Source organism: Cynoglossus semilaevis, chromosome 19 (genome assembly GCF_000523025.1).
Source record: "Cynoglossus semilaevis isolate Cse_v1.0 chromosome 19, Cse_v1.0, whole genome shotgun sequence".
NCBI classification, from domain to species: domain Eukaryota; kingdom Metazoa; phylum Chordata; class Actinopteri; order Pleuronectiformes; family Cynoglossidae; genus Cynoglossus; species Cynoglossus semilaevis.
The window spans coordinates 15382816-15410006 of record NC_024325.1 but is presented as its reverse complement, the minus strand read 5'-3'; the positions used below and the strand labels follow the sequence as shown (position 1 = coordinate 15410006).

General features: G+C 39.5%; 2 protein-coding genes and 1 long non-coding RNA gene across 15 annotated transcripts in view; 2 read left to right on the top strand and 1 right to left on the bottom strand.

Annotated features, from left to right (window-relative positions):
* Positions 1-6962, top strand: part of LOC103395545 (cohesin subunit SA-2) — a 17142-nt gene extending 10180 nt beyond the window's left edge. The window contains exons 19-34 of the mRNA XM_025065550.1: positions 2431-2634; positions 2719-2789; positions 2883-2970; positions 3046-3126; positions 3252-3344; positions 3447-3618; positions 3751-3890; positions 3974-4075; positions 4171-4319; positions 4409-4537; positions 4635-4840; positions 5062-5311; positions 5441-5551; positions 5636-5750; positions 5892-5966; positions 6367-6962. Coding sequence (XP_024921318.1) covers positions 2431-2634; positions 2719-2789; positions 2883-2970; positions 3046-3126; positions 3252-3344; positions 3447-3618; positions 3751-3890; positions 3974-4075; positions 4171-4319; positions 4409-4537; positions 4635-4840; positions 5062-5311; positions 5441-5551; positions 5636-5750; positions 5892-5966; positions 6367-6390 — 2010 coding nt within the window. The 3' untranslated portion in view covers positions 6391-6962. The remainder of the gene's footprint in view (positions 1-2430; positions 2635-2718; positions 2790-2882; positions 2971-3045; positions 3127-3251; positions 3345-3446; positions 3619-3750; positions 3891-3973; positions 4076-4170; positions 4320-4408; positions 4538-4634; positions 4841-5061; positions 5312-5440; positions 5552-5635; positions 5751-5891; positions 5967-6366) is intronic.
* Positions 6963-9100: 2138 nt separating this feature from the next.
* The window catches only part of thoc2 (THO complex 2), a 21624-nt gene continuing 3533 nt past the window's right edge, over positions 9101-27191 (top strand). For 2 of the 8 annotated variants that reach the window (XR_003052866.1, XR_003052864.1), the window contains exons 1-41: positions 9101-9256; positions 11057-11112; positions 11245-11336; positions 11484-11535; positions 11667-11737; positions 11945-12066; positions 12161-12294; positions 12824-12984; positions 13163-13255; positions 13349-13504; positions 13978-14150; positions 14248-14443; positions 14533-14562; positions 14652-14782; positions 15111-15212; positions 15394-15478; positions 15576-15669; positions 15865-15945; positions 16055-16151; positions 16368-16485; positions 16594-16773; positions 16893-17057; positions 17435-17707; positions 17964-18105; positions 18355-18512; positions 18605-18733; positions 18832-18963; positions 19078-19262; positions 19948-20123; positions 20560-20662; positions 20840-21219; positions 21318-21376; positions 22957-22992; positions 23996-24127; positions 24245-24311; positions 24394-24539; positions 24703-24779; positions 25133-25190; positions 25277-25322; positions 26024-26122; positions 26232-26313. Coding sequence is in view for 1 of the 8 variants with exons in the window: in XM_008333282.3 (XP_008331504.1) it covers positions 9192-9256; positions 11057-11112; positions 11245-11336; positions 11484-11535; positions 11667-11737; positions 11945-12066; positions 12161-12294; positions 12824-12984; positions 13163-13255; positions 13349-13504; positions 13978-14150; positions 14248-14443; positions 14533-14562; positions 14652-14782; positions 15111-15212; positions 15394-15478; positions 15576-15669; positions 15865-15945; positions 16055-16151; positions 16368-16485; positions 16594-16773; positions 16893-17057; positions 17435-17707; positions 17964-18105; positions 18355-18512; positions 18605-18733; positions 18832-18963; positions 19078-19262; positions 19948-20123; positions 20560-20662; positions 20840-21219; positions 21318-21376; positions 22957-22992; positions 23996-24127; positions 24245-24311; positions 24394-24539; positions 24703-24779; positions 25133-25160 (4677 nt within the window). In the remaining 7 variants the exon portion in view is untranslated. The other 6 variants (XR_003052867.1, XR_003052865.1, XR_003052868.1 and 3 more) reach the window with 5 other exon arrangements.
* LOC103395523 (uncharacterized) overlaps positions 26022-27191 on the bottom strand; it is a 46857-nt gene continuing 45687 nt past the window's right edge. For 4 of the 6 annotated variants that reach the window (XR_003052876.1, XR_003052871.1, XR_523277.3 and 1 more), the window contains one exon: positions 26312-26924. This is a non-coding gene — a long non-coding RNA (uncharacterized LOC103395523). Of the gene's footprint in view, positions 26160-26311; positions 26925-27191 lie in introns of those variants that run through there. The other 2 variants (XR_003052874.1, XR_003052875.1) reach the window with 1 other exon arrangement.

The following is a 27191-nucleotide window of genomic DNA, read 5'->3' as shown; positions in this document are numbered from 1 at the left end:
CACAGATATCGGTATGTGACTCCCTCACTGGGCTACACCAGAATTCACTTAAACAATACAGTTGTGTTTCTCATATTTGACCTCTGCTGCCATCTAGAGTAAAATCAAGAACCTGCTAAATGCATATTTGTTCTTTTTTCTTCCACATTACAACACTAACCCTACTCAGTGGCTGAATCCTAATCTGATTTAATTTTGTTTTCCATTTCCAGTGATGCCATTGCTGAAATCAGAGCCATTTGTATTGAGGAGATCGGAGTGTGGATGAAGTTGTACAGCGACGCCTTCCTCAACGACAGCTACCTGAAGTACGTCGGCTGGACGATGCACGACAAGGTGAGCTGTCCTGTCACTTTCATAACAGGCCGTCCGTCGTCTTCATTGCCTGAACACAGAGCAGCACGTGAAATATTTGACTTGGTTCTGTCGTGACTACAGCAAGGTGAGGTACGGATAAAATGCCTGACGGCTCTGCAGGGCCTGTTCTACAGCAAAGACCTCAGTCCTAGGCTGGAGCTCTTCACCAGTCGCTTTAAGGTGAGCTGAAAGCTGCACCATTGTTTTTTCTATTAAAAAAAAAAAATCATGTGTTGAGATTCAGATTTTTTTTTTCCTTTTTGGGTTATTCTCATAAACTTTCTACCAATGACAGGACCGCATTGTGTCGATGACTCTTGATAAGGAATATGATGTCGCTGTGCAAGCCGTTAAACTTCTGACCCTTGTCTTACAGTGAGTGACTTTTTCGTTGTTTTTTTTTATTTAAACATGATATCCAACAAAGATCTAACACAATCACAGCTGTGATGTCATATTTTTTGGTAAAAGGGGAAATATTATACAAAAGAATTTTAGTACACATTTGTCCAATGTCCTGCCAGTTTACCATACCTGTCAGAATAGCATACATTACCTTGATTCAAAACACTGTGGGAAAAAAAGCTCTCAAACTATTAAAATATAACCATAAATGTGGCATCATTCAACAGGAGCACTGACGAGGTTCTCACCGCAGAGGACTGTGAGAGCGTTTACCACCTGGTTTACTCGGCACATCGACCCATCGCTGTCTCCGCAGGAGAATTTCTCTTCAAGAAGTGAGAGTTTATCATAAATTTGTAGTTGAAATGATGTTATCTTTGCCTCTGGCTTTTTTAAGGCTCCAAATATTTATGAACTTTGAACAGTGGTTTGTGCTCTGCTCATTAAAGGCTCTTCAGTCACCGTGGTCCAGAGGACGAGGGGTTACCCAGGAAGGGCAGGCAGAGCCTCAACGGCAGCCTCATTAAAACAACTGTATTCTTCTTTTTGGAGAGTGAGGTAACCAAACCAGATCCTCGTGTCCTAAAGTGCATCATCACAACCTCAACCTCAGGAGTTCCCATTCAGTAACGTTTGATGTTTCACAGCTGCATGAGCACGGGGCCTACTTAGTGGACAGTTTGTGGGAGTGTGGGTCAGAGCTGCTGAAGGACTGGGAGACCATGATCAGCCTGTTGCTTGATGAGCCCATGTCGGGGGAGGAAGGTAAAAGAAAGAGGCCCAGATTTAAAACATCTTTAAAAATCTGCTTCTTTCCTCCTCAGTAACTTCACGTGTCTTTGGATTTTCAGCCCTGACCGATGGGCAGGAAACTGCTCTGGTTGAGCTCATGCTCTGTGCCGTCCGTCAGGCGTGTGAGTGCCACCCTCCTGTGGGCAGGGGCACAGGAAAGAGGGTGAGTTACTTCACTGCATAGAAATTGTCACTTTGTTTTCATGGAAGATTTGATGTTTTAACCCATTTGGATTGTTTGGGTGAAGGTCCTGAGTGCCAAAGAGAAAAAAACTCAGCTGGATGATCGCACACGAATCACAGAGATGTTTTCTGTTGCGTTGCCTCTGTTACTGGCAAAGGTGAATACTTTTTGGTCAACTTTTTTTTATAATGTTGTTGCTCTAAAAGGCTGCAGCCTTAACAGCTTTTGTTCTTTTTTGACATAGTACTGTGTGGATATTGACAAGGTGTCCAATTTGCTCCAAATTCCAAAGTACTTTGACCTTGACATCTACACAACTGGACGGTTGGAAAAGGTTGGTCAGTTTTTCTAAGACTAGTTTCACACTGCAGGTGAATGGGGCCCATCTGTGTTCTTTTTTTTAACACAGGCCAAGGTTCTTAATCAGATGCTTATCCATTGAAGGAGCTAGTCAGTGGGGAAAAAAACGAGATGCCAGGCAGTGACAGTAAAGATCGCCAGGCTTCCTCCCCCAGAGGTCTGGCTAAGGGGGACAAGAACACATCATTCTGCACACATTTAAATTTGAATTTGAATAACTGTGCAAAATAATCAGAGTTGAGCCACAGCACCTGCAGTCTGAATGTTGCCTTAGTCGTACAGTTTTAAATTTGCCTAAACTAACGGTGAAATCCATTCATTTCTGCGTTAAGCACCTGGACGCACTGCTGCGGCAGATCTGGGAGGTGGTGGACAAACACACGGACACTGAAGTCCTGGAGGCCTGTTCCACCACCTACCGTTACCTCTGCAACGAGGAGTTCACCATCTACAACCGCGTGGACATCGCCCGCTCCCAGCTACTGGATGAGCTGGTGGACAAGTTCAACAGGCTTCTGGAGGACTTCCTTCAGGAGGTGAGTTCTCTGAGCCGCTCATTTCTAAAGACCGTGTAGAGGATGTTGATAGACTTCAGAGCTCTTTGTTTTCTTGTCCGTCAGGGTGAAGAACCAGACGATGACGACGCCTACCAGGTTTTATCCACGCTTAAGAAAATCACTGCTTTCAACAAGTAAATCTTTTGACTCGACGTACTTCTGACATGACGTCTGTTTATCCACGGTCTTTGTAATGCGATTGTTGTGTTTCACCTTCTCACCACTAGTGCACATGACCTTTCAAAATGGGATCTGTTCGGCAGCAGCTACAGACTCCTCAACACGGGCCTGCAGAACGGAGATATGCCAGAACAGGTGTGTTTTAATACAACAACTTTAATACAACTATTTTCAACTATAGTTGACTTTTATGTTGCCCCGCCCCCACAGATTGTAATCCATGCATTGCAGTGCACACATTACATCGTCCTGTGGCATCTAGCAAAGGTCTCAAGTGGCAGTTCAATAAAGGTATTTATAGATTTATGGTCCTGTTGACTCGGCTGTTTCATCAAGCACAGCTTGCTTTACTTCATTCGACGGACTTGTACTTGGTTTACTTACACAGCTGTTTGTTTTCCTTTGCCTCTCGTCAGGGGGATGTAGTGACCTTGAGGAAACAAATGAGAGCCTACTCTTTAATGTGTCAACGTTACTTAAACAGCATCAGCACCGCAGTCAAGGAGCAGGTACAGTCTGCTGACACAGCTGTTCTTCCAGCCCTCATTAGACAGTGTAGTTGGTTGGTGTAAAAACAGAAGTGGTGTGTGTGTGTGTGTGTGTGTTTTCAGGCCTTCACCATCCTGTGTGATCTGCTCTTGATCTTCAGTCACCAAATCATGTCCTCAGGCCGCGAACAACTGGAGACCCTGGTCTACACACCAGACTCCTCCTTACAGGCTGAGCTGCTCAACTTCATTATTGATCAAGTGTTTATTGATCAGGATGATGACAACAGCACAGGTCGGAGACAGATGCCCTGTAAAACCAAGGCTTGGTTTGTTAAAAATATTTGTAATAAACGTTCCCTGTAAAACCAAGGCTTGGTTTGTTTATATTTGTAATAAACATTTAATACTTGGTACTTTTTTTCAGATGGACACCAGGACGATGAAGCCAGTAAAATCGAGGCTCTGCACAAGAGAAGAAACCTTCTTGCTGCGTATTGCAAACTAATCACCTACAACGTTGTAGAAATGAACACTGGAGCAGATATTTTCAAACAGTACATGAAGGTGTGTGTTAGAAATGTTTGGCGACTACAGAGTCCTCAGTTCTGCACGTCTCATTAACTGCACTTCGTTCTTATTCTTTTCAGTATTACAACGACTACGGAGACATCATCAAAGAAACGATGAGTAAAACACGACAAATCGACAAAATCCAATACGCTAAGACACTCATACTGAGCCTTCAAAGGGTGAGATTGATGCTCGACGTGGTCACATGAGTTCCTCCGACATCGATGGTTGTTGCAGAATGATTGTATTCTGTTGTTTTTGTTTCCTCTGATAGTTATTTAATGACATGATGTCTGAACTGGGCTTCGGTTTCGACCGCTCCTCATCAGCCTTCTGTGGCATTAAAGAACTCGCCCGGCGATTCGCATTGACCTTTGGCCTGGATCAGTTAAAGACGAGAGAGGCAATCGCCATGTTGCACAAGTACGTAACAGGCTGATGAAGGTTAATGAAGTGGGGTTTGCTGAGAAAAACCAAATCTCCTTTTTCATGCCGCCTTATGTCCGTTCCAGGGACGGGATTGAGTTTGCTTTTAAAGATCCAAGTCCTCAGGGAGAGGGTGGTCCTCCGCTTCATCTAGCATTTTTGGACATTTTGAGTGAATTCTCAAGCAAACTGATTCGACAGGACAAGAAAACTGTGTAAGTTAACGCTTCGATGTATATTTGCGACCAGCTCAGAGCTGAAAACAATTTCTTTAAATCTTTCTGAATCATTTCCTTCTTCTGGCCTCTACAGACACCTGTACCTGGAGAGGTTCATGACCTTCCAGATGTCTTTGCAGAGGGAGGACTGCTGGCTCCCTCTCATCTCCTACAGGAACTCCCTTCAGGCTGGTGCAGATGACGACACCATGTCCGTCATCAGTGGGATCAGCAGTCGAGGTTCCACCAGGAGCAAAAAGTCCAAGACAGTCACAGCCAGCAAGAGGAAGCTTCCTGAAGGCAAGCAATACAACATGGTGCTCTCAGCAGAAATTCACTCTAACAATCAATTCCATTTTACACTGAGGGTTCAAAGGTTACGCTACGGCGTACACTCGAGTCAAACGATTCTGCAGTAGTCGCAGATTTAATCATCTTCTCTTTCTTATTTACGTTACTGATAGTGTAATATGTAAATAATGTTGATTTAAACACACGGCGGTGGTCATTGTCTCCAGCAGAAGAGAACAGCTGCAGCAGCAGTGACACAGTGTGGATGAACCGTGAGCACAGCGTGCAGACTCCAGTCATGATGCACTCGCCTCACCTCACCTCCACCGTGCTGCGGGAACCAAAGAAGATGAGGCCCGAGGACGGCTACACGACCCCGTACACCATGCCGACGGATCAGCATCCTCATCGATCACCTGTGCCTCCGCAGCAGCAGCAGCAGCAGCAGCAACTCCACCACCAGGCCACCATTGATTACAAGTAGGAATCTTTCAAACTCTTGCAGACTTAACTTGATTTTTCCTGACAATAAATATTTGTGTATGTGGCTGCTGTTTAGACTGTTTAGACATTACTAAGTCATCCTAACCACTGGCCGTTGTCCTGCAGCACCCAGGTGACGTGGATGTTGACGCAGAGGCAACAAGCCGAGGCCCGTCAGCAGCAGGACAGAGCGAACATGCACTACGCCAAGATGAGGAACCACATGCAGCAGGCCATGTAAGAAACAACACGCCCAGTTCAACGGCTGTCATTCATTGGGCGAAGGTCGTATGTGAAATAGTCTGTGTCTGTGCTCCTCAGTCGAAGAGGCTCTGGACTCATGGAGGATGACGAGGAGCCAATAGTGGAGGACGTGATGATGTCATCAGAGGACATTAACGAGGGCATGGATTTTGACACCATGGATATTGATTTGGTAATTAGTGCTACTCTGTGCTAGAAGGGACTTTAATAATAAATATTGCTAAATTTATTGTTAATTATTATTGCTAAATTTTGTCTCCTTTGTCTAACAATACATTTCAACTTTCTGACTGAGTTTTTGTTTCTGTTTCAGCCTGCATCAAAGAATCGCAGAGAAAGAACTGAACTGAAGCCAGATTACTTTGACTCCTCCATCATGGACGATTCGGTGAGAATGTTTTTTCCTTCCTTCCTGTGTAATAATGTTTAGCTGTTTATATGATATTTGAATATCGTTCAAACCTCATATTTGGTCCAAATGTAGATCCCTCTGTTCCAATGTCTGTAACCTGATGTTAAGATGGAACAACATTGTGTTGACAGCTTATATATACATATATATCGTCGTGCAATATATTGTATTGTATCTCCAGATTCTTGGCAATACACAATTCTACAAGAGAGTGACTTAGCTGTGTGATCAGTGATTTTTTGAATGTCCTTCTATGTTGCCACATTTACTCTGATTACTTTACAGTCACCATAGTTATTTTTAACCTATAACTTATAACTGAGATATAGTGTTTTCCCTCATAATACATTTTTAATGTTTTCATGTTTTTTTTCAGGTTCTGAATGTTTCAATGTACTAAAAAAAGATGAACAGTTTGTCATCAGAATTCTTGGATTCTCTAAGAAAATCACAACTGAGCAAATAAAAAAAAAAAGTTTTGTAAGACACCGATGTTTGCCTCTACAATGTTTTTCAAAGTTGGAAGGAGACCTTGAATTTGGATTCTCTTGGGTATATTTTTTTAAACCCACCACACTTTTGTGACATTTTCAAACATAGGGACATGGTTCTGGTTTTGTTTATTTTTCCCGCTCGAATTCTTCAATGTCAGCGCTAACGTGTGGTGATGCTGTTCAGGAAAGTGCCGGTACAGACATTCATGTCACGAAAGAACGGACTGAGAATCAAAATAATATTCCTGTACCTTTAATCTTATTATACAGTAGACAAGAAATGTCTGGTGTAAATACATAATGGCCAAATATAGGGGTGAGTTGAACACAATTTCATAAACAACACTCCACAGAAATACATTTCTGCAGAATAATGCTACTTTTGAGACAACTGTACAGCAGCTTCATCATTAAATGATTTGCCACAGAGGTGTTCATTTTCCTCAAGAGTCCATTAACAGCCATATTAAAGAAAAAATATATATATATATATATTTACAGGTTCAAATCAACACCTCTCTGATGCAACGCTAAAACATTGCTTTGAAAATCAACAATGGACTTCAGGGTTTTTTGAATTGGACTGCATTATGCTGGAAAGCTGTTAATGAAGTTGTGTTCGGCCTAATGATGTAGTTTTTAACTGTAGACGATCTTTTTTTTTTTTCCGCATGGCATGTAGCCATATATTGAAATATGTCCACAGTAAAGTATAATGTGAACTGGAGTCTCTTACTGTTTAAAGGCCTTGCCATAAACCTTATACGGCATCCTCAGATTTCCTTGTGATGGTATTTTTTAGATGCGCGTGTCCTGCTTTTATACCTTCTAGACGACTTTGATTTATAGACATTTTGTAATGACAATCAAAACGGATGGTTTCTAATCCCATTATTTCACGTAGATGCTGAAATAATCCTTTTTAATGAAATTTAATTATGTTGTTATGAATATGCCCAGATTTTTGTATTTTTCTTTTCACCTTTTAATTAACGGACGGATTGCTTCAAAGTAGTCATTGTATTTTTCTTTTCACCTTTTAATTAGCTTCAAAGTAGTCGTTCGACAAAGTGAGGGTTGCACCTAAAAATATTTTTAATATTGATAGTGTTCACAAAATCTGAATGGTTTTGACACAACCTTAAACATATGGTTTATCCCATGTCATAAATATTTTTCCTAACTTGATATTGTCTAATATAACTCAGAAATGTCACTACTGCAATTTTTAATGAAATTGTAACTTGGCTTAAGGTGGTTATTGGTTTTTCCTTATTTCTTCTTTACAAGCGAGAAGATTTTTTTTTCTCAGAAAGACAATTTGTAGATGTACCACATATGATACATGTGTAAAAGCTATAGGGTTATTACGGATTTAAGAGTTTTAGTAATCTTTAGTAACATCCTGTATAGTACAGAAATTGTATATTATACAGTTGCAAATGTGTAATATATTGTGAACCGGTGCTCATTTTATATTTGCAGCTTTGGTTTGCTTGAAATTTTACTAAAACTTCAAAGAAATATAATTATTCAGACTTACTTTTACTTATTGCAGATATTCATACGGTGCATTTTCTGTTTGTCTTGTGATGGGTTGTTGCAACGTTTTCTTACCTCTGTGTATCGGCCTGGTCGGCATGAAAACTGATTTTAATAATGCTATAGGAAGAGATCGTATTCTTGTTGCAGTTAGAGTCTATGATTATTTTCCATAATCTTACTATATCCAAGAAAAACTGGTGACATGATCAAAAAAACCTTACAATACGTACGTACTAGCTATTCATGTTGGGCAGGTGTGAAAACTATGTTGCCTGTGAATTGACTTTGTCCATTTAAATTTTTTTTTTCCGTTTTGCATTGAACTGCTGACAAAGTGCATACATATGTATGTGTACACATATTTAAATATTTGTCCATATTAAATTTGTGTTTTTATTCTAATCACTGTGTCCACAGTCCATTCGGAGTCGATGTCTGAGATGTAATAATAAACCATCTACACAATATGATTTTTACCAAAGTTGTTGACAGTCCATAATTGACAGCACAAACCTTTATTAGTGACCACTGAGTAAAAATAAAGACAATATAAAACCTCTTGTAAAAAAAAAAGATGATAATCGATACACAATTTCAGCTAATCATACTAAAAACAAATCCCAAAAATAGCAATAAATGTTCACCGACATTTAATGTTTTTGGTGTGATTTGTTTTATATTTCTTCATGTAGTTAAACTGTATGCTGTGTAATTTTAATTGCTAAACTTGGCTGGGTTTATTTGGAAAGGATTTAAACAAACAAACAAACGCATAAATAAATAAATGAAACAGACCATTTAATGTCAAATTATTATTATTTTTATACCAAAATGTTGCAAAACTCTATACACGCAGTAGACGTTAATGTAATGCGGTTTACTCTTAAAACACGGGCAGTTGCAACACGGGAAACCTGCTGCTAAATAGTATTTGTTATTATGATTATTGTAGTATACAGTTAAATGGTAAAACTGTGAATATTTCCTTCAGATACAAACAACGTGGAGCAGCAGAACTACACACAGAACAAAAAGTTCTCGGTTGTAGACAAAGCCTTTGGTGACGCTGCTGCTTAGACTCTCAACGTGCAGGCGAGCGGCGAAACCACCACATTTGACCCTGTGTGCCGTCAACGACTCATCCGGGCTGTGTGGATGAAAGATGGCGACGCTTATCCTCCCCGGTGAATGGTTCAAAAACTGGGAGAAATCGGGAAAACACGAATTGTGAGTTCTTCCGACTGTTTACATCGAGTCATATTGATTCGGTGGTTTTATTGTTTATAACGTTGATGTGAAAACACATGCCGGGCAATTAAAATAAAGGCCAGTGTGTAGAGTGCCTGCTAGGGCTAACATTAGCGGTAGCGTCACTAGCCTTTAGAAACACTCAAAGTGTTACACTTAAACACTTAACCTGCTCTCCTCTTTCAACGCGGTTTTTTAATCAAGGGTACGATTGAATGTGTAATTTTAATTCCGTAATTACATACAACTTTGTTCAACGGAACTCAACATTTTACCGAATACAGTTAGCAGTGCGCATGTAAACACGATGGCCATCGCTGCTAAGCTAACTAGCATCCCTGAAGCTCACTTCTGTTGTACCGATATCGTACTTTTTATCGATAAAACAAACATTGTGACATTTAAAACGTATTTTAATTATTAATATTACATACAGGTCGAATTTTAGGAAAAGCTCGAGGCCTCCAGCTTTAGTCAACAATATTACGGTGGAGAGAACCTTGTTCAAACTAGCCTTTAGCTTAAATGTTAGCGAGACTAGTTGTTTTTTAAGCACCTCCATCAGCATTTTATTATGTTTATAGTTGCAATAACGTTAAGTAGCATGGGTTACTGATGCAAAATAGTGGCGTAGTAGTTAGTAAGTGAATGTCGAGGTAAGTCCAGAGGTGTGTTTGTTGGTTGTTATAGCTCCGGCGATTCATTACCCATCAATTTGATTGTTATAAGCTTATTTTTACCTCCGACTTCAGTTGCATTGGTTATTCATTAAAATGACGGCGACGTCTGTCTATCTCAAGAAGTGCATGGATGAGACACGTTGTCATATGCTTATCATCGCATGTCAATCAATAGAGAAGCAGGATAGAAGAACTACCACCTCAGTCGTCATTGTTTAAACTGGGAAATGCTTGGCATGTTTGTTAGCTTAGTAATTAATATATGATTGTTTTGCTTCATTTGAACCGACACACTTACACAGACGTACAAATGGACACAAAACGCTTGTTTATGATGATAAAGTGAAATTCCAGTATGGTTAAATCACCAACTGTTAAAGTCTTTATGGAAGATTAGAATGATAATGCTGGGTATTACTTGGTATTACATTTATTTGACTAGAGTAAATATACATTTCCGTTCAATTTCACAAAGTACAATTGTTTTGGATTGCATTAATCTCATCCTAATTATCATGTAAATTATAATATCACTTTCCCAAACACACGTGTGTATGTATATATGGAACATGGTGGAACAGGATATCAGAAGTAGAGGTAGTTTAGATGTGTTTCCATCCCACTGATAACATGTGCATTTGTGCATTAAAAACACACACAATTGGATATTATTCATTCTTGAAGGATTCAGAAATGGCTCACCTTAAAAACAACAACAACAAAAAAAATATCACTTTCCCAAACACACGTGTGTATGTATATATGGAACATGGTGGAACAGGATATCAGAAGTAGAGGTAGTTTAGATGTGTTTCCATCCCATTGATAACATGTGTATTTGTGCATTAAAAATACACACAATCGAATATTATTAATTCTTGAAGGATTCAGAAACGGCTCACCTTTAAAACAAAAACAAAAACAAAAAAAAAAACATTGTATGTGCAGTGACCAGGACAGTTGAAAGCCATTTTGATGCATCTGTCAGTTTGGACACATTGAGTTGGTGAAATTTTTCAGAAACAAACAAGATTAAAAAAAGTAATACCTATTTAGGTACATATTACATTTTTGTATTTTTCTTTCTTCTTTTTTACAGTGTACAACTCTGCAAAGACCTGACAGAGAAAAAAGACCATGGAAGTAAGAATAAAGGTAAGTCAACATGGTCTCAGTTTTATGGTTTGCGTTTTATGTCTGCATGTGTGAGAGTTTTGTATTTGTTTGTGATCATGATTTTTTTGCATTAAGTTGGATTATTTGACCAGTCTTTATTGTGTACCACAGATATACAAGCCGCCTTATATGAGCTCTGCTGGCAAGCTGTAAGAGGGACCCTGAAGTTGGACCATGTCTCCAATGTCCTCGGGGACATGATGGTAAAAGTCCTTTCCAAATATTTTACTGCAAATACAAGAATGTGTCCAAGTCTTTATAAGTAGACCTTATTTCATTAATTCTGGATGTATTTTTTTTTTAGTTTCATCGTGTCGGTTTTAACCTACTGCCTTTCTTTTTGCAAACAGGAACTCCGAGATGACATGCCATCAATTTTAGCAGATGTTTTCTGTATCCTAGGTAACTAAGATTATTTTTATGTTACAGATTGACATTAAATAAGTTATACAAACTCTTTGTTGTGATTAGCAAAATTGTAGCTTTTTATGCCACAACTGAAATGTTTCTTTTTTTAATTGTGTGATGCACAGATTTAGAAACGGGGGCACTGGAAGAAAAAAACAAGCGTGATCATTACACAGCGTTGGTGGGAGCATGTATGGTAAGAAATAATCATTTTTAATTTTTTTTTTTTTTTAACAATATTGCCTCATGTTTTTATTTTAGTTGCTTCTAATAATCAAAGTTTAGCCTTTCCAACTTGAATCATTTCTCATCTTCATCGTATGTTTCATTTTAACTGACAAATATTTTTGGTAGTAGGGTAAGGTAGACTACTAGTTTCTAACTCTATTTTTTCCCATTTTAGTTTTTTATTCCAGAGGCCATTCTAAAGGAGAGGCTGGATCCAGAAACCCTGGAGTCTCTGGGTCTTATAAAACAAGCTCTTCAGTTCAATCAGAAGATTGTAAAAATCAAAACCAAGCTCTTGTAAGTGAAAATACTCGTTTCAGTGGAGGTGTTGCCGTTGGCCGTATTGTTTTTCGTAATTATTCACAAACCCATTTTTGCATTATTTTTGCAGTTACAAGCAACAGAAGTTTAATTTGCTGCGGGAGGAGAATGAAGGCTACGCCAAACTAATCACAGAGCTGGGACAGGACCTGTCAAGCAACATAACCAGTCATCTAGTCCTAGAGAGCATCAAGTCACTGATAGGTAATCCCTAAAGGATTTAATGTTTTGACAACAACATCTGTTTTAGTTACTGAGCATTGAGAGCAGAACAAAAATAAATGCTTAAAAATGGAAAAAAAAGGCAACAAAAAATCAAATTACCAGGTTGGACAGTAAAGTAATAGTAGTCTAGAACACGTTTTGCCCCCTGGACATTGTTCACACAAAGGAAGAAAGAGTAACCTGTGTATTTCCTGTTGAATGCCTTGATTTAAAGTAGCTTCAGGATAAATGACATGTTAAGTGTTCCTGCTGTTTTAATCAAACTGTTACTCACAGGCAGTGAGATTTCTGATCTTAGTGTCTGAGCATTTTAACAGAACTGGCAGGATTTGGTGGTTTCTTGTTCATAACAAAATTTTAATTTTTACATCCCCTAGTGTGTGTAGAAACGAGTGTAGCTACCTCGTTTGAAAAGCCTCATTAACCACGTGTTCGTCATCTGTTCTGCAGTAATGTTGTTTTGTTTTGTTTTTTTTTTTTCATTTTACCCACCGTTCTCTCCTGGCAGGATGTTTCAACCTCGATCCCAATCGTGTGTTGGACATAATCCTGGAGGTTTACCAGAGTCGATGTGATCAAGACGAGTTCTTCCTGGCTCTCATCAAATCCTACATGTGTGAGCCGCTCACCCTCTGCCACATCCTGGGCTTCAAATTCAAGTTTTATCAGGTGAGAAGATCAAGTCTGTCTATATAAAAGAAAAACAAAATCAAAACTCTAGATTCTAGTTATTTCACTATTTGCTCAAATAAGGCCAAAGTCCTGATGTCATTTTTCAGTTTTTCTTTCTAACATTGTGTCACCTTGAATATTTTTCATTAGTTTTTTTTAACGTTTGCTTCAACAGGAGCCCAATGAGGAAACCCCAAAGTCACTTTACCACATCGCTGCTGCTCTGCTGAATCACAAACTGATAGAGCTGGAAGATCTTTATGTACATGTAAGGAATCAGACTTTTCCTTTAGGAGACTATTAACAACTATTATATATATGTAATAATATATTTTTTTTTTTCTCCCTTCTGTCAATCCAGCTCATGCCACAGGATGCCGTCATCGTTGAGGAACATAAGCGTGACATCACGGAAGCCAAGCAGATTGCGCGTAAACTGGTCATGGTTGTTTTACCCTCGGAGAAGAATGACGACAAGGAGAAGGAAAAGGAGAAAGAAGAAGACAAGAATGAGAAGGTAGGTGATCTTTTACGCTCTTATATGTTATGTATTTCTGTGTTACATGAAAGTCCTTTATCTGAGTGCTTATCAAGTTATTTAACTTAAATTTTCTATCCAGATTATCTAATGTAGTTTTGTGTGAGGCACTGACTCTCATTTGTTTGGAATTTTAAAACATTGTGTGTTTCAGTATAGAGCTATCCAGATTATCTAATGTAGTTTTGTTTGGAATTTTAAAACGTTGTGTGTTTCAGTATAAAAATGCAGCCATTTACAGGAAGCTATAAAAAAAAAATCTGGTTAATAATAGCCTGCACTGAGACAGAACTATTTTTTTTTTTGTTTTCCAAAATCACTGGGTCGGAAGCAAAGTTGTTCCTTGACAGTTGTGTTCTCTTACTCTTTTCTGTCCATGGTCCATTAAAGGCAGCTGAAGCTGAGAGTTTCTAATGATTGACTCATACGCGGTTCCTTTTTGTTGCACACAGCCGCCTGATAACCAGAAGCTCGGTCTTTTGGAAGCTCTGATCAGAATTGGAGACTGGCATCACGCCCAGAGTATTATGAACCAAATGCCGTCCTTCTATGCTACGTCTCACAAGGCGATCGCACTGGCCCTCTGTCAGCTTGTGCACCTGACTGTGGAACCTCTCTACAGAAGGTGATTGTTTACAGTCTCTTTATGTATTTATAATAAGTAAATATTGTGAAATGTGTGCATAAAAGCCGGCTCTGACACTTTGGTTGATTCCTCACAGGTCCGGTGTCCCAAAAGGTGCCAGAGGATGTGCAGTGACTCCTCTAAAGAACCAACAAGCCCCAAAGCCTGCAGAGAACTTTGACGACCTCCGCAGGGACACGTTCAGCATGTTGTGCTACCTTGGCCCCCACCTCTCTCACGACGCTATTCTTTTTGCCAAAATAGTTCGTCTGGGCAAGGGTTTTATGAAAGAGGTGCGTGAGTGAAACAAACGACCATAACCTGCACTGAAACCTAGACTTAAACTCATCTTTATACTTTGTCTCCTATCTTTTTTTTCTAGTACCAAAGTGAACTCAAATCAGAGAAAATGGTGAGGGGAAAAAAAAAACCTCAAAACATTTCACAGTTTTAATGAGTTTGTGTAACTGTAATGTTCATGCGTTTGAATTCTCTTCACAGGAAACACTTCTGAGTTGTTTCCTCAGCATTGCAGACCAGGTGTTGCTGCCTTCTCTCTCACTCATGGAGTGTAACGCCTGCATGTCAGAGGAGCTGTGGGGCCTCTTCAAACTGTTTCCCTATCAGCACAGGTGAGCTGCAACACACACACACACACACACACTTTAAGTGTATTTCCATTAAAAGTATGTACTACATGTTTTTTTATAAAATAAAAGTATGTACTACATTTTTTAAATTTCCTGTTTTTCCATCCATAATCCATGTGAAACAGTTTTTTATTTTACCTATGGGCGACACAAAATACTCAATTTTACTTGTGGTATAAATGCATTTCTACATTTTTCGTATCATTGTCTCCGCTGCTTAATGGAAGAACATATTTTTAAGTTTTCAGTTGATAATGTGACAAATTAGCGTTCGACTCACACAAATGGACTTCTGCTCATACTCCCTCAGGTACCGTCTGTTTGGTCAGTGGAAGAATGAGACGTATTCCAGTCACCCACTCTTAGTTAAGGTCAAGGCACAGACTGTGGAGAGGGCCAAGTACATAATGAAGTAAGTGTCTTAACAAACCTTCTCTACTTTTGGTTCATTTGTGTCGTAATTACTAGGTTCCTTTTATCTGGTCATTTTATGAAATCTTTCTTTGTTTTTCTTTAATAACCTCCTGATTCAGATTCATTGGAAACAAATGTATATGAGTTTCTGATGTGCTTTTTTTTCTTCTTCTGCACAGGCGGTTGACCAAAGAGAATGTGAAACAATCTGGAAGACAGATTGGCAAACTAAGCCATAGCAATCCCACAATCCTCTTTGATTATGTAAGCAGGACTTGTGTTGTGGTTTTGAACATGACTCGACTTGACTCTAGACTAGCTGGTAATAATTGGCTCCTGTTTGTGCCTGGTTGATGTGCAGATGCTGTCTCAGATCCAGTGGTATGACAACCTCATTGTTCCAGTGGTGGACTCTTTGAAATACCTCACTTCACTCAACTACGACGTCTTGGCCTGTATCCTTCTCAATGCTTCATCAGAGTCATGACATGAATTGTTAATCTGGAATATTCTGAGGTTTGAGGAATATGCTGTACACACAGAGTTGGAAGTCAGTGCGTCGTCCTCTAACAGGAACAGCTGTGGGAGTGTCTCAGCGTCTCATGGCTTCATTTATATTTCTGTGTCGTTAGCTTTAACTCTCTGATCAGATTGCATCATCGAAGCTCTAGCCAATCCGGAGAAGGAGAAGATGAAACACGATGACACCACCATCTCGTCTTGGCTTCAAAGTATGTCACCCAGATGTCATTTCACTGTCACATTACTGTTCTGACAACCTGCTGATTTATTTTTTTAATTTGTTTTTTTTTAATTTCCCATCCTTGTCTTTCAATCAAGGTCTGGCAAGTTTGTGTGGAGCTGTGTTCAGAAAATACCCAATAGAATTGGCCGGACTTCTTCAGTATGTCACCAACCAGCTAAAGGCAGGGAAGAGGTTTGTAGAGTTTGAAGCCAGCTAAAGGCAGGGAAGAGGTTTGTACTGAGGCGCCAATGCCTGTGGCATGGAAGAATTTTTTTTTGTATGTGCAATAGACTGTTAATGATGATGATAATGAATTTTATTTTCCATAATCAAGTGTCCCCGTCTCATAATGAATTTTATTTTCCATAATCAAGCATCCCTGTCTTCCTGTCTCTTCTCTCCCTGCAGTTTTGACTTGCTCATCTTGAAGGAGGTGGTGCAGAAAATGGCTGGCATCGAGATCACAGACGAAATGACCTCAGAGCAGTTGGAGGCCATGACCGGAGGGGAGCAACTCAAAGCCGAGGTACGAAGTTTACAAAAAGAAAAGACCGCGGCTGCACGGTGACTCAGACCGGTGCCGAGTACGAGCTCGACCTCACCTCTGACGCTGTGGGTGTGAATGTGTCCACAGGGAGGCTACTTTGGTCAGATCAGGAACACTAAGAAGTCATCACAGCGGTTGAAGGACGTACTGCTGGACAACGAACTGGCCTTACCTCTGTGTCTGCTCATGGCACAGCAGCGGAATGGTGTGGTTTTCCTCGAGGGTGGAGAAAAGCATCTCAAACTTGTTGGCCATCTTTATGACCAGGTATTAGCTTTTGGCTAGCTTTTTTTTTTCTAACTCTCACCTGTTACAACTGAACCCTAAATATACAAACGTTAAAGTTGTCACACTAGTTGTCAAACCCACTACTATTCGTCCCGCAGTGCCACGACACGTTGGTTCAGTTTGGAGGTTTTCTGGCCTCTAACCTCAGCACAGAGGACTACATCAAACGGGTTCCTTCCATTGACATCCTGTGTAACCAGTTCCACACGCCACACGATGCTGCGTTCTTCCTGTCCCGGCCGATGTATGCACATCAAATTACCGTGAGTACGCTGCCTGCTGAAATGGCCAATAAAATCATATCAGAGTGGAGCTTCAGGTCCGTGCACCAGGAGCCAGTTATGATTCTTCACTAAACAGAATCTGAGCTGCCGCATGTTTACTGTACGAGTAATAAGTATACGTTGCACCAGATTATAAGTCGTATTTCTTTTGAAAAGTTCCTAAGACCATGGAATTTTTCATCCTCTGTGTAGACGGTGCCCCCTTGTGGTTATACATGATAAGGTGTACATTTTAATGTAAAGGTTGTTTTAGAATATAAGTTGCTGAACCAGCTTAAAAAAAACAAAAACATGACTTATAGTGTCTGGAAACAATAAAAAAAAAAAAGACATTCTCTTTTTTTTCCCCCACACAGTCCAAATATGACGAGCTGAAGAAGGCAGACAAAGGAAACCGGCAGCAGAAGGTCCAAAAGTACGTGGCTGCCTGTGAACAGGTGATGGCGCCGGTGCACGAGGCTGTGGTGTCTCTCCACCCTCCCAGGGTTTGGGATGATCTCAGGCCTCAGTTCTACGCCACCTTCTGGTCTCTCACCATGTACGATCTGGCTGTGCCTCACTCCGCCTATGACCGTGAAGTCAACAAACTCAAGGTCCAAATCAAAGCTATTGAAGACAACCAGGAAATAGTGAGTAACACGTCACAGAACCTTGTGTCTTTTCCCTTGTAAAAATCAAGGATTACGCTGTTTTCAGATGACATTTTTGGTAACTATCCAGTAAGGAAATTTGGCTCAGACAGAGGCTAGACACCTGCTAACACTTATTTTTTTTAAATGTATGCTCAAGTTGACATTTCTAAGCTAATATCCTGCAATGAGAAAGTGTTGTGAACATTTAAGGTCATATATATATATATAAAACTGTGTCTTTTTTCAACTTTAGCCGATGAATAAGAAGAAAAAGGAGAAGGAACGCTGCACAGCCCTGCAGGAGAAACTGCAGGAGGAGGAGAAGAAGCAGCTGGAGCACGTACAGAGAGTTCTACACCGCCTCAAACTGGAGAAGGACAACTGGTTGTTAACGAGTGAGTGGTTTTACTGTTGGGGTCGTTAAGTAGTTGATGGACGATGTGTTGTCCCACAAATTATTATAGATCAGTGTTTGTCAAAACTATTTTGACACCAAATTAACCAATAATGTAATGATAATATATCATCTCTGCATCTGGAGGTTAAACTGATTTATTGATTATCGTCCCAGCCCTAGTTAGTAAGCGATACATACTTTTAATTATACAACCATAAAACACATTTCTCACCTTTTTCATGAACAGAATCCACTAAGAATGAGACCATCACAAAGTTCCTGCAGCTCTGTCTGTTCCCTCGCTGCATCTTCTCTTCCATCGACGCCGTGTACTGTGCACGTTTTGTGGAGCTGGTCCACCAACAGAAGACTCCCAACTTCTGCACACTTCTGTGCTATGATAGGGTGAGGCAGATTTTATTTAAAACAAAAAACTTTTAAATTATTTATTGACATTAGTACATAGCAGTTTTTTGATAAACTTCCCTACTTTCCAGGTCTTCTCTGCTATCATTTACACTGTGGCCAGCTGCACAGAAAACGAGTCTCATCGCTACGGACGCTTCCTTTGCTGCATGCTGGAGACGGTGACGCGATGGCACAGTGACCGAGCCATCTACGAGAAGGTTCCCACGACATCACACATAATCACTTGTTTCCTTTTTTTTTAAATCCTATGCTGAGCTTGTAATTTTAAATGCATCCACTCCTTTTGCGGTGGTAGGAGTGTGTCAATTACCCCGGCTTCCTGACCATCTTCAGAGCAACGGGCTTCGATGGAGGAAACAAAGCTGATCAGTTGGACTATGAGAACTTCAGACACGTGGTGCACAAATGGCACTACATGCTAACCAAAGTGAGCGTCTGCATTCTCAAGTTACTGTTTATGTCAAAACTCGGCTCAAGTTTGGATTCATTTACTCATGTTTTTTCTTTTTCTCTCTTTTTTTTCCGGTTTGGTTAAAACCAGGCTTCAGTTCATTGTTTAGAGACGGGGGATTATACGCACATCCGGAACATTCTCATCGTCCTCACCAAGATCCTGCCCTGCTACCCCAAGGTCCTCAACCTGGGTCAGGCACTGGAGTGTCGCGTCCACAAGATCTGCCTCGAGGAGAAGGACAAGAGGCCAGACCTTTATGCCTTAGCAATGGGGTAACACAGCGTTGTGTGCTGTTCAGCTCTCTGTGGAGCATACACTTTACATATGCTAACAGCGTCACTAAACACAAAGACAATGGAGATAACGTCGCCTTAGCTAGTTTTAGCATAATGGTTTTATAGCAGTGGCTGTTTTAGAAGTATTTCAAGCTTTTATGCACGTATATTTATTTATGTATATATGTATATGTGTATATATATATGTATGTATATATATGTATATATATGTATATATATGTATATATATGTATATATATGTATATATATGTATGTGTGTGTATATATATATACGTGTATATATATGTATATATATGTATATATATATGTATATATGTATGTATATATATGTGTATATATGTATATATATATGTATATACATATATATATACATATATATGTATATATATATATATATACATATATATGTATATATATATACATATATATATACATATATATATATGTATATATATGTATATATGTATGTATATGTATTTAGGCAAACAGTTCGAGTTCTATATTTATTGGTTATATTTAGGGTTGAGCATCTTTGGAGAAAATCCCAGACTTGCAAGTCTTGGCTTCAGCACTTAGCTGGTGTGTTTGAGTGTCAGGGTTTTTTTTTTTTTTCATAAGATTCTGTTTCTGCCTTTTGTTAAACCCCTTGTGCATCTTGCAGTTATTCAGGTCGGTTGAAAAGCCAGAAGGTGCACATGGTCCCTGAGAACGAGTTCCACCACAAGGAGCAGCCAGCACGCAGCGCCACTCCTGCCAGCCAACAGAACGGACCGGGCAGCACAGGGAAGCCCGCCACCGGCACGAGCAAGACGGACGAGGGAACGTTGGAGGACGGAGGTGAGAGAAGGGAATAGTTTTAATCAGGGCTCTGCTCAAATGATCTGATTTATTTTATTTTTTTTAATCTGAGTAATCATAATAAATCGTGATTAATAACTTACTGCTCTGCGCTCGGTGAAGCTGGTCTGACGCAAGTCTGTTGGCATTTATTAAACATTTTTATTGTACTAATTTGACCAATTTATTCTGGTGAATACCTTGTGACAGCCTGACTTTTTGTTTTTAAACTTTCATTTCTGCTCGTGTTATTATTCCGAGTTAAGATTATCTTTAATTTTTTTTTGTTGAAACATTCAATTATTCAGGTCCTTGAGAGAAATAACATTTAGACACAAAGGTCTGTCTTTTTGTCCTGAATTAGAGTCCAAAAAAAATGGCTGCTCTTCACACGCCTTACATTCAGGTTTCACATTTATCGTTTGTTTCTGTGCAGATCGTGGAAAGGACAAATCTCAGGGGACCACAAAACCAGTGAACAAAGCCAACAGTGCAGCGGCTAAAGTGACCACCAGCAATGGCAACGGGGCTCTCAATAGGTGGGTGTGTCATTAGTTATAAACCCCGGTGAAACCACAGCAAATATCTCAATAGGTGGGTGTGTCATTAGTTAAGTTATAAAGCCCGGTGAAACCACAGCAAATGTACAAATGACAGGAACAGATCAGCTTTGAAGATTTTAATATAAAAACAATAAAATGAATTTGCCTCTGCAGCACCAAAGTCGGAAAAGAACGGGACGACAAAGACAAGAGTGGGAAAGAGAAAAAGGAGAAAAAGGAAAAGACCCCGGGAAGCACTCCAGAGATGAAAGCTGAGAACCGTCGGGAGAAGCAAAGAGAAGAGAGGGCAGGAAAGGATGAGCGAGTGCTGCGTGAGGGTAAGGAGAAGACCCCCAAGACGGACCGTGAGAAAGCCAAGGTGGAGGAGAAGAGCAGCAAAGACGACAAGGCCAAGGCCGGCAACGGTGAGCCCATGGAGCTGTCCAGGGAGCGTGACGCCATCAAGGAGACCAAGAGCAAGGAGAAGGGAGACAGAGTCGCGGTTGTCGGGTCCCTCAAGTCACCAGCGTTGAGATCGGAGTCGGCAGAGAGGGGTGAGTGTTCGCACGGAAGGAGTGTTTTTTTTTTGTTGACTGGACAAACGGTGGCCGTCAGACTTACATGTTCCCTCCTCCCATTTCTGTTCCTGTAGATCACAAACGACGAAAGCTCGACAGTCACTCTTCTCCGTCCCACTCCTCCACTGTTAAGGTTAGTATGGCTTGAAGGAGGCTGTGCCCGTTTCTTCTCTATCTGCCGGAGCATCCCCTGCCGTTGCACATTCCAGCAGCCTTGAAGATCACCGAGGAGAATTGTCCTTCATGCATGTGTGGCATCTGGAAATCCCAGTCAAATCCCTTGGATTTGGAAAGCATTCCATGGACATCAGAATAATATTTTTTTGCAGCAATGGGAGAAATCTTCCCTAGAGACCTAAAAAGAAAATTTGTATATAGTAAATATTTTCATATTGAAATATTTATTTATTTTCCTATCGTTGAAAGCAATCGGTGTGCCTTGGGAAGGAAGAAAATTTTAAGCACTTCTATATTCTTCGTGGATTTTTTTGTTTTTTGAAGAAAAAAAAAATTTTGATACGTCTTTTTGTTTTTGAGAAGTAAAAAAAAAAAGCCCTCAAGTCTGGAGCGGTTGCCTTTTTCAACAGAAGAGTTATTTTCCAACATTACAAGCGTTGTTCAAGTTAAACCAAGATCTTCCTCATTTATTTTTTTGTGCGCTGAGAAGCTATTTTTGCCCCCGACCTCCCGCCCCCTCCACATTCTTCCGCCGATCCTGCCTTGTTCCTGCATGGATTCCCACAGCCTCTGGCAGCGGAGTCTTCTGCCTGAGAAGTCCCTGTCTACATCAACGCCCTTTATGAATCAGCACGTGAGCTTCCAATCCCAAGATGCGTATCCAGTCGGTCCAGCTGACCACCACTCCCCCCACGACCCCCCCAACTCCATACACTAGTGAAACCACAGCCATCTATCGGCATCAGTCCCACGGGTTCCTGAGAAGCAGTTGTTGAGAATTGCAGCCAGCGCTAGACCAGGACCAGGGGGAAGAGGAAAGATGAAAATGAAAGTCGCATTTATCAATCAGCCAGAGAAGTGGAGGAGATAAAGTCTGACCCATCAGAGCGAGAGCGAGGGAGCCTGAGACGGATGGACAGACAGACGGATGGATGGACGGACGGGTGGAAGAGTGGACGAAGCTTGAATCACCTGGAGCGTTGCCCAAACCCCCTGGAAGCTTGTGATAGGTCTTTATTTTATCCTTCCACCAGAGAAATAGGCTCCAGCTGTCAAACCCATGAACCTGAACTGTAAGTGACAGCAACAGTTATGTATGTAGGAACACACTCCAGCACAGAACTGAGGGATTTGTCTCTCTATCTCACACACACACACACACACACATTTATCATACACAGCACCTGCACTTTAGATGATTGACTGTAGATGTATCAACACCAGCCGCACTGAAATTTCCAACATGTCTGTAGTGGTTTAAAACCATGAAACACAGCCGAGACACTCAGGGTATTTTATATTCGTAGCACATTAACATTCCATTTGTTGACATTTATAAACACTCCTCAATGTAATAACCTTTTGAAAGCCTTAGTCCTTGAAGGTCAGAGGTGACGGGAGACGTACGCTGTCGGTCCAGCCAGCCCTGCCTCCCAAACCTCCCACCTCTTCTTCCAACTCTCTACTGCTGTCTGACAACCTACTCCCAACCCCACCCCCTCCCAGCTCATCTGTCATCTCCATTCATCCCTACAGGACAATAGCAACGAACTCAAGGAGTCTGCGTCCAAGGTTTGAACCCATTCTATTATCTTTTTTTTTTTTTTTTTTTTTTTAATTAATTAATTTTTTTTACTGATGTCTGAAGGTTGTCATTTAGACGGAGCTCCAGGGGATCAGGGATGGGAATTATACCTTAAGTCTGCTTGCTCAAGGATTCTACATAGTGATTCCACCGCATTTGGTTGATGACATCACAGACATGCTCCCTGATGTTGGTCAGATAGTTAACAACAACTTAGATTTCTGACACAGCCTCATTTATCCAATAAAACTCAGAGGCTGCTGCAGGTTCCTAACAATGGCAATTATTATTTTTATTTAATTGTTATTTCATACACATTCAGTGTTGTCAATTTCAAATGTTAAATGTTTGGATACTTTACATGAAAGAGTTGACTTTTTATGTGTATATGTAAGTATGTATGTATGTATATATTTATGTATATATATACACATGTATGTATATACACATATATACACATGTATATGTACGTATGTATATATACATAGGTATGTATGTGTGTATATATATACACATATACACGTGTATATACATATACACACATATGTATGTGTGTATATACAGTATATATATGTATGTGTGTGTGTGTATATATACATGTATATAAATATGTGTGTGTGTATATATACATATATATTTGTGTGTATATATATACACATATATGTATGTGTGTGTATATATGTATATATTTATATATGCACATATATGTATGTGTGGATATATATATATATGTATATTTTCCAAAGGGAACTCCCAAGGGATTAATATAGTTCTTTCCATCTCTATCTATATGTGTATATACATGTATGTATATATATATATATATATACATGTATATACTCAAAATCAAAAATGTCAACCTTCTACAGCAGTGAAAGCTCTTGAGGCTTTATGACAAAAACCAAAAACCAAAAATCAAAACAATGATGTGATGAAACTGAAATATATTTCTGCGTTTCCTGTTCTGTGCACACACTCGTGTCTTGGCAGCATCACATCAACTACAATTCAGTTTCGCGGTCCAAGAGCAGAGAGAGGGAGACGGAGAAGAAAGAGTCAGAGAACGCACGAGGCCGATCCAAAGAGAGGAAGGAAGAAAAAGATCGGAAAGACCGCAAACGAGTCAGTGCGCACTCGCCGGAACTGTTTTTGGGAAAGAAAAAAATCATTCAGAAGTCATTTGTGTTTATTGAATTCACAGTTTGATCATTAATCCTCGTGTTTTCCGTCTTGTTGCAGGACCACGCTGCAGGCGAACGCGAAACCAGCCAAGAATCCAAACGTAGGAAGGAAGAGAACGGAACCAGTAAGTTTTGCATTTGTGAAGTGGAGGAAGTGACGGGTCTTCATCGACTGATCTAATCAATCCAACCTCTACCAACCCCTAGATTCCTCCAAAAACAGCAAGAGCACAAGTCCTTCCTGCGACTCTCCACTTTCTGGCGAGAAAGAGAAGAGCAAACGGTCCAAATCTTCCAGTAAAGAGAAAACACTGAACGTGAAACCGGAGCGAACGTCCACCGGAGGCAAAAAGGTTCAGACTCCCTTCTCTCTGTTAGACTCTGACTTGTTAGAGAAGATTCTTAAGACATGTTGCTGTCTGTCTCACCAGCATATAACCCTAGTGATTGATTTCCATCTTCTGACCTTTCAAAAAAACTGCAACTGATTTTCTTCTCTGTTCTGCTGTGCTGCAGGAGTCCCGTCATGACAAAGAGAAATCTGAGAAGAAGGAGAAGAGGGACAGCAGCGGCGGGAAAGAGGAGAAAAAACAATATCCTTCAAATGTGTAAGAAAAAAAACCTTTTTTTTTAAATGCAGATTGACTATCCTTCAAATGTGTAAGAAAAAAAACATATTTTTTTTATTAATGCAGATTAACTTTTTTTTATGAAATGTTTCAAACGATTTGGCCCTAAAACCTTTCCTTTTATCTTTTTTTAAATGCCATTAGATTTAGCCAACTATGCCCTCTTGTGGACATTTTGGTAAATGCTCACACTTGACATTTTAATGACTTCTTTTCTAATTCCCATTTTTTTAGTCATGTTATCTCCTTCTTGATGAGGTATTGTGGCCTTGTTGTGTTAAGAGTTTCTTCACAGTTTTTGCCTTAACAGTTCTCACTCATAAATCGTCAGACAAGCACAGATAATGTGCCCTGGATTACATCCCCTCAGTAAAGGTGAGATACTTGGATTTTATTTCCTACGTTTTCACGCACGTGTCTTTATTATATTTAAAAAAATCTTCTTTTTCTCTGTTTCAAAGCTGAACTGGAAAAGCTGTGCTTTTATCAGCCATCACCACCGTTTGCGTATGTTTGGTTTTTTTTTTTCTCCCCACTTATGTGTAGAATAAGTCTGCTGCACCATCTCTCCCTTTTTAGCGTACAGATTATGGGCACAACACGCTGCTCTTTTCACACCTTTAATTGTCACAACTATGAATTGTCTGAAGTGGCTCTGGTCTTGGATTCAACATCATATCTTATGCTTGAAATTTTTGTAATGATTTTGTACGTTGTCAGGCGTTTGCTTTTTATTGGATTTAACCCAATTTTCCATATTTGCGTACCTCATTCTTTTGAGAAACATGTTTATTTATCTCCACCTTTTTAATCCATGTAGGCACAAGTGATGGACCATTTGTATATTATGTACAATATTAAAGAGAATAACATGACATTGCCATGTTATTTCCTTTCCCCCCCTTTTTTTGATGTCCCATACAGTCTTTTTGTGATTTTTGTTTTTGTGTTAAATCAGATTTTTACATAATTTATAAATTTAAAAAAACAACTGCCTGTTCAACCTTCACATTTAGAATTGTATAAAAAAAACTTAGGCAAAAAAAAAAAAAACAACACTCTGTGCTCCAAATGCAACTGTTTAAATGACTTTGGAGATTTTATCTGCTGTACTCGATGAGTGTAAGCTTTTTTTTTTTTAAAAAAAAAAGAAAAAAAATTAATAAATAGTTTTCCTAGTGTGTCACTTTAATACTGTCTCTTACCAGTTTGTCTGTTCTTCCACCGCACCGCTGCAAACTCTTGAAGTCATTGGTCAGATCTAGACGTAGAGCAGTGGTTCTCAAACTGTGGTGCACTCTCTAGTGGTAGGTGGGGAAACTTCACATTTTCAATTGAATAAATCTGAAACGAACCATGCACAATTAATACAACATTTAAACATAAACATCTCTCCTGTGTGGTTGACGCTAACAGGGAAGGCCTACGTGCTACAGTCTGTTGTTGGTCATCAGTTTGAGAAGCACTGACGTAGAGGATTACATGACATTGGATTTACGTAAGTCAAAATATAATAACACTGTGATTAGGCAATTGAAACAGACAATTATTTTCATTATTGTTATTTTAGAGTTCAGTACAAATTTGGAAACAAGATACGTTAACTGCACAGAACCATAGCTACCAGAAGACTGTGCTCTTTCTGTACTATTGCAGCACTAAGTCAGTAGGGCCAGTATAAATACAGTCGTTAAGCAGACGCTTTTATCCAAAGCAACTTACAATTTGATACAAATTTAACTTTGTCTTTTCCTAAAGAGCACATTTAGTGTTTCAGTATGAAAAGAATGGATTAAAATCCAAATATTATACTAGTTGTTTTGAAGAAAAAGGTTCCTAAAATTCTAAATTGCAATATTTTCTCTAAACAAAGAATGTACCACTTCAAATGTATCGTTTCAGCCTACATGCTCCGAATATTATATATTTAGAGATTTACAAAAAACTGTAAACTACAATTACAATTGAAAACAATAATGTGCACTGACTTCTACGTCTTGTGACACAGAGATAACATTTTGTAATGTAAAATACAGAGAATAAATGTGAGTACTCACCAACCCATTTGTAGGAAGCAGTGATACTGTAACTTTGAGGAACGCCCTGAAGCTGTTCAACATAAACATAACCAAACAAGTACGTCAGTTATAGCGGCCCTTGTTTTTACAACAATTAGTAATGCACATTATTTCAGTAGATATTAATCTAACGTTCTTCAAATACAAATGAAATGATTACTAATAATTTTTCAGGTAAATAGAAATTAATAGAAAAATGTGTTTCCAAAAAAACTGACTAATTCAGAAAAGATTTTTTTTTTTTAAACATTTTTTTTCAAAATATTTTTCAGATCCAAAGTTGACGTACCAAAAAAGT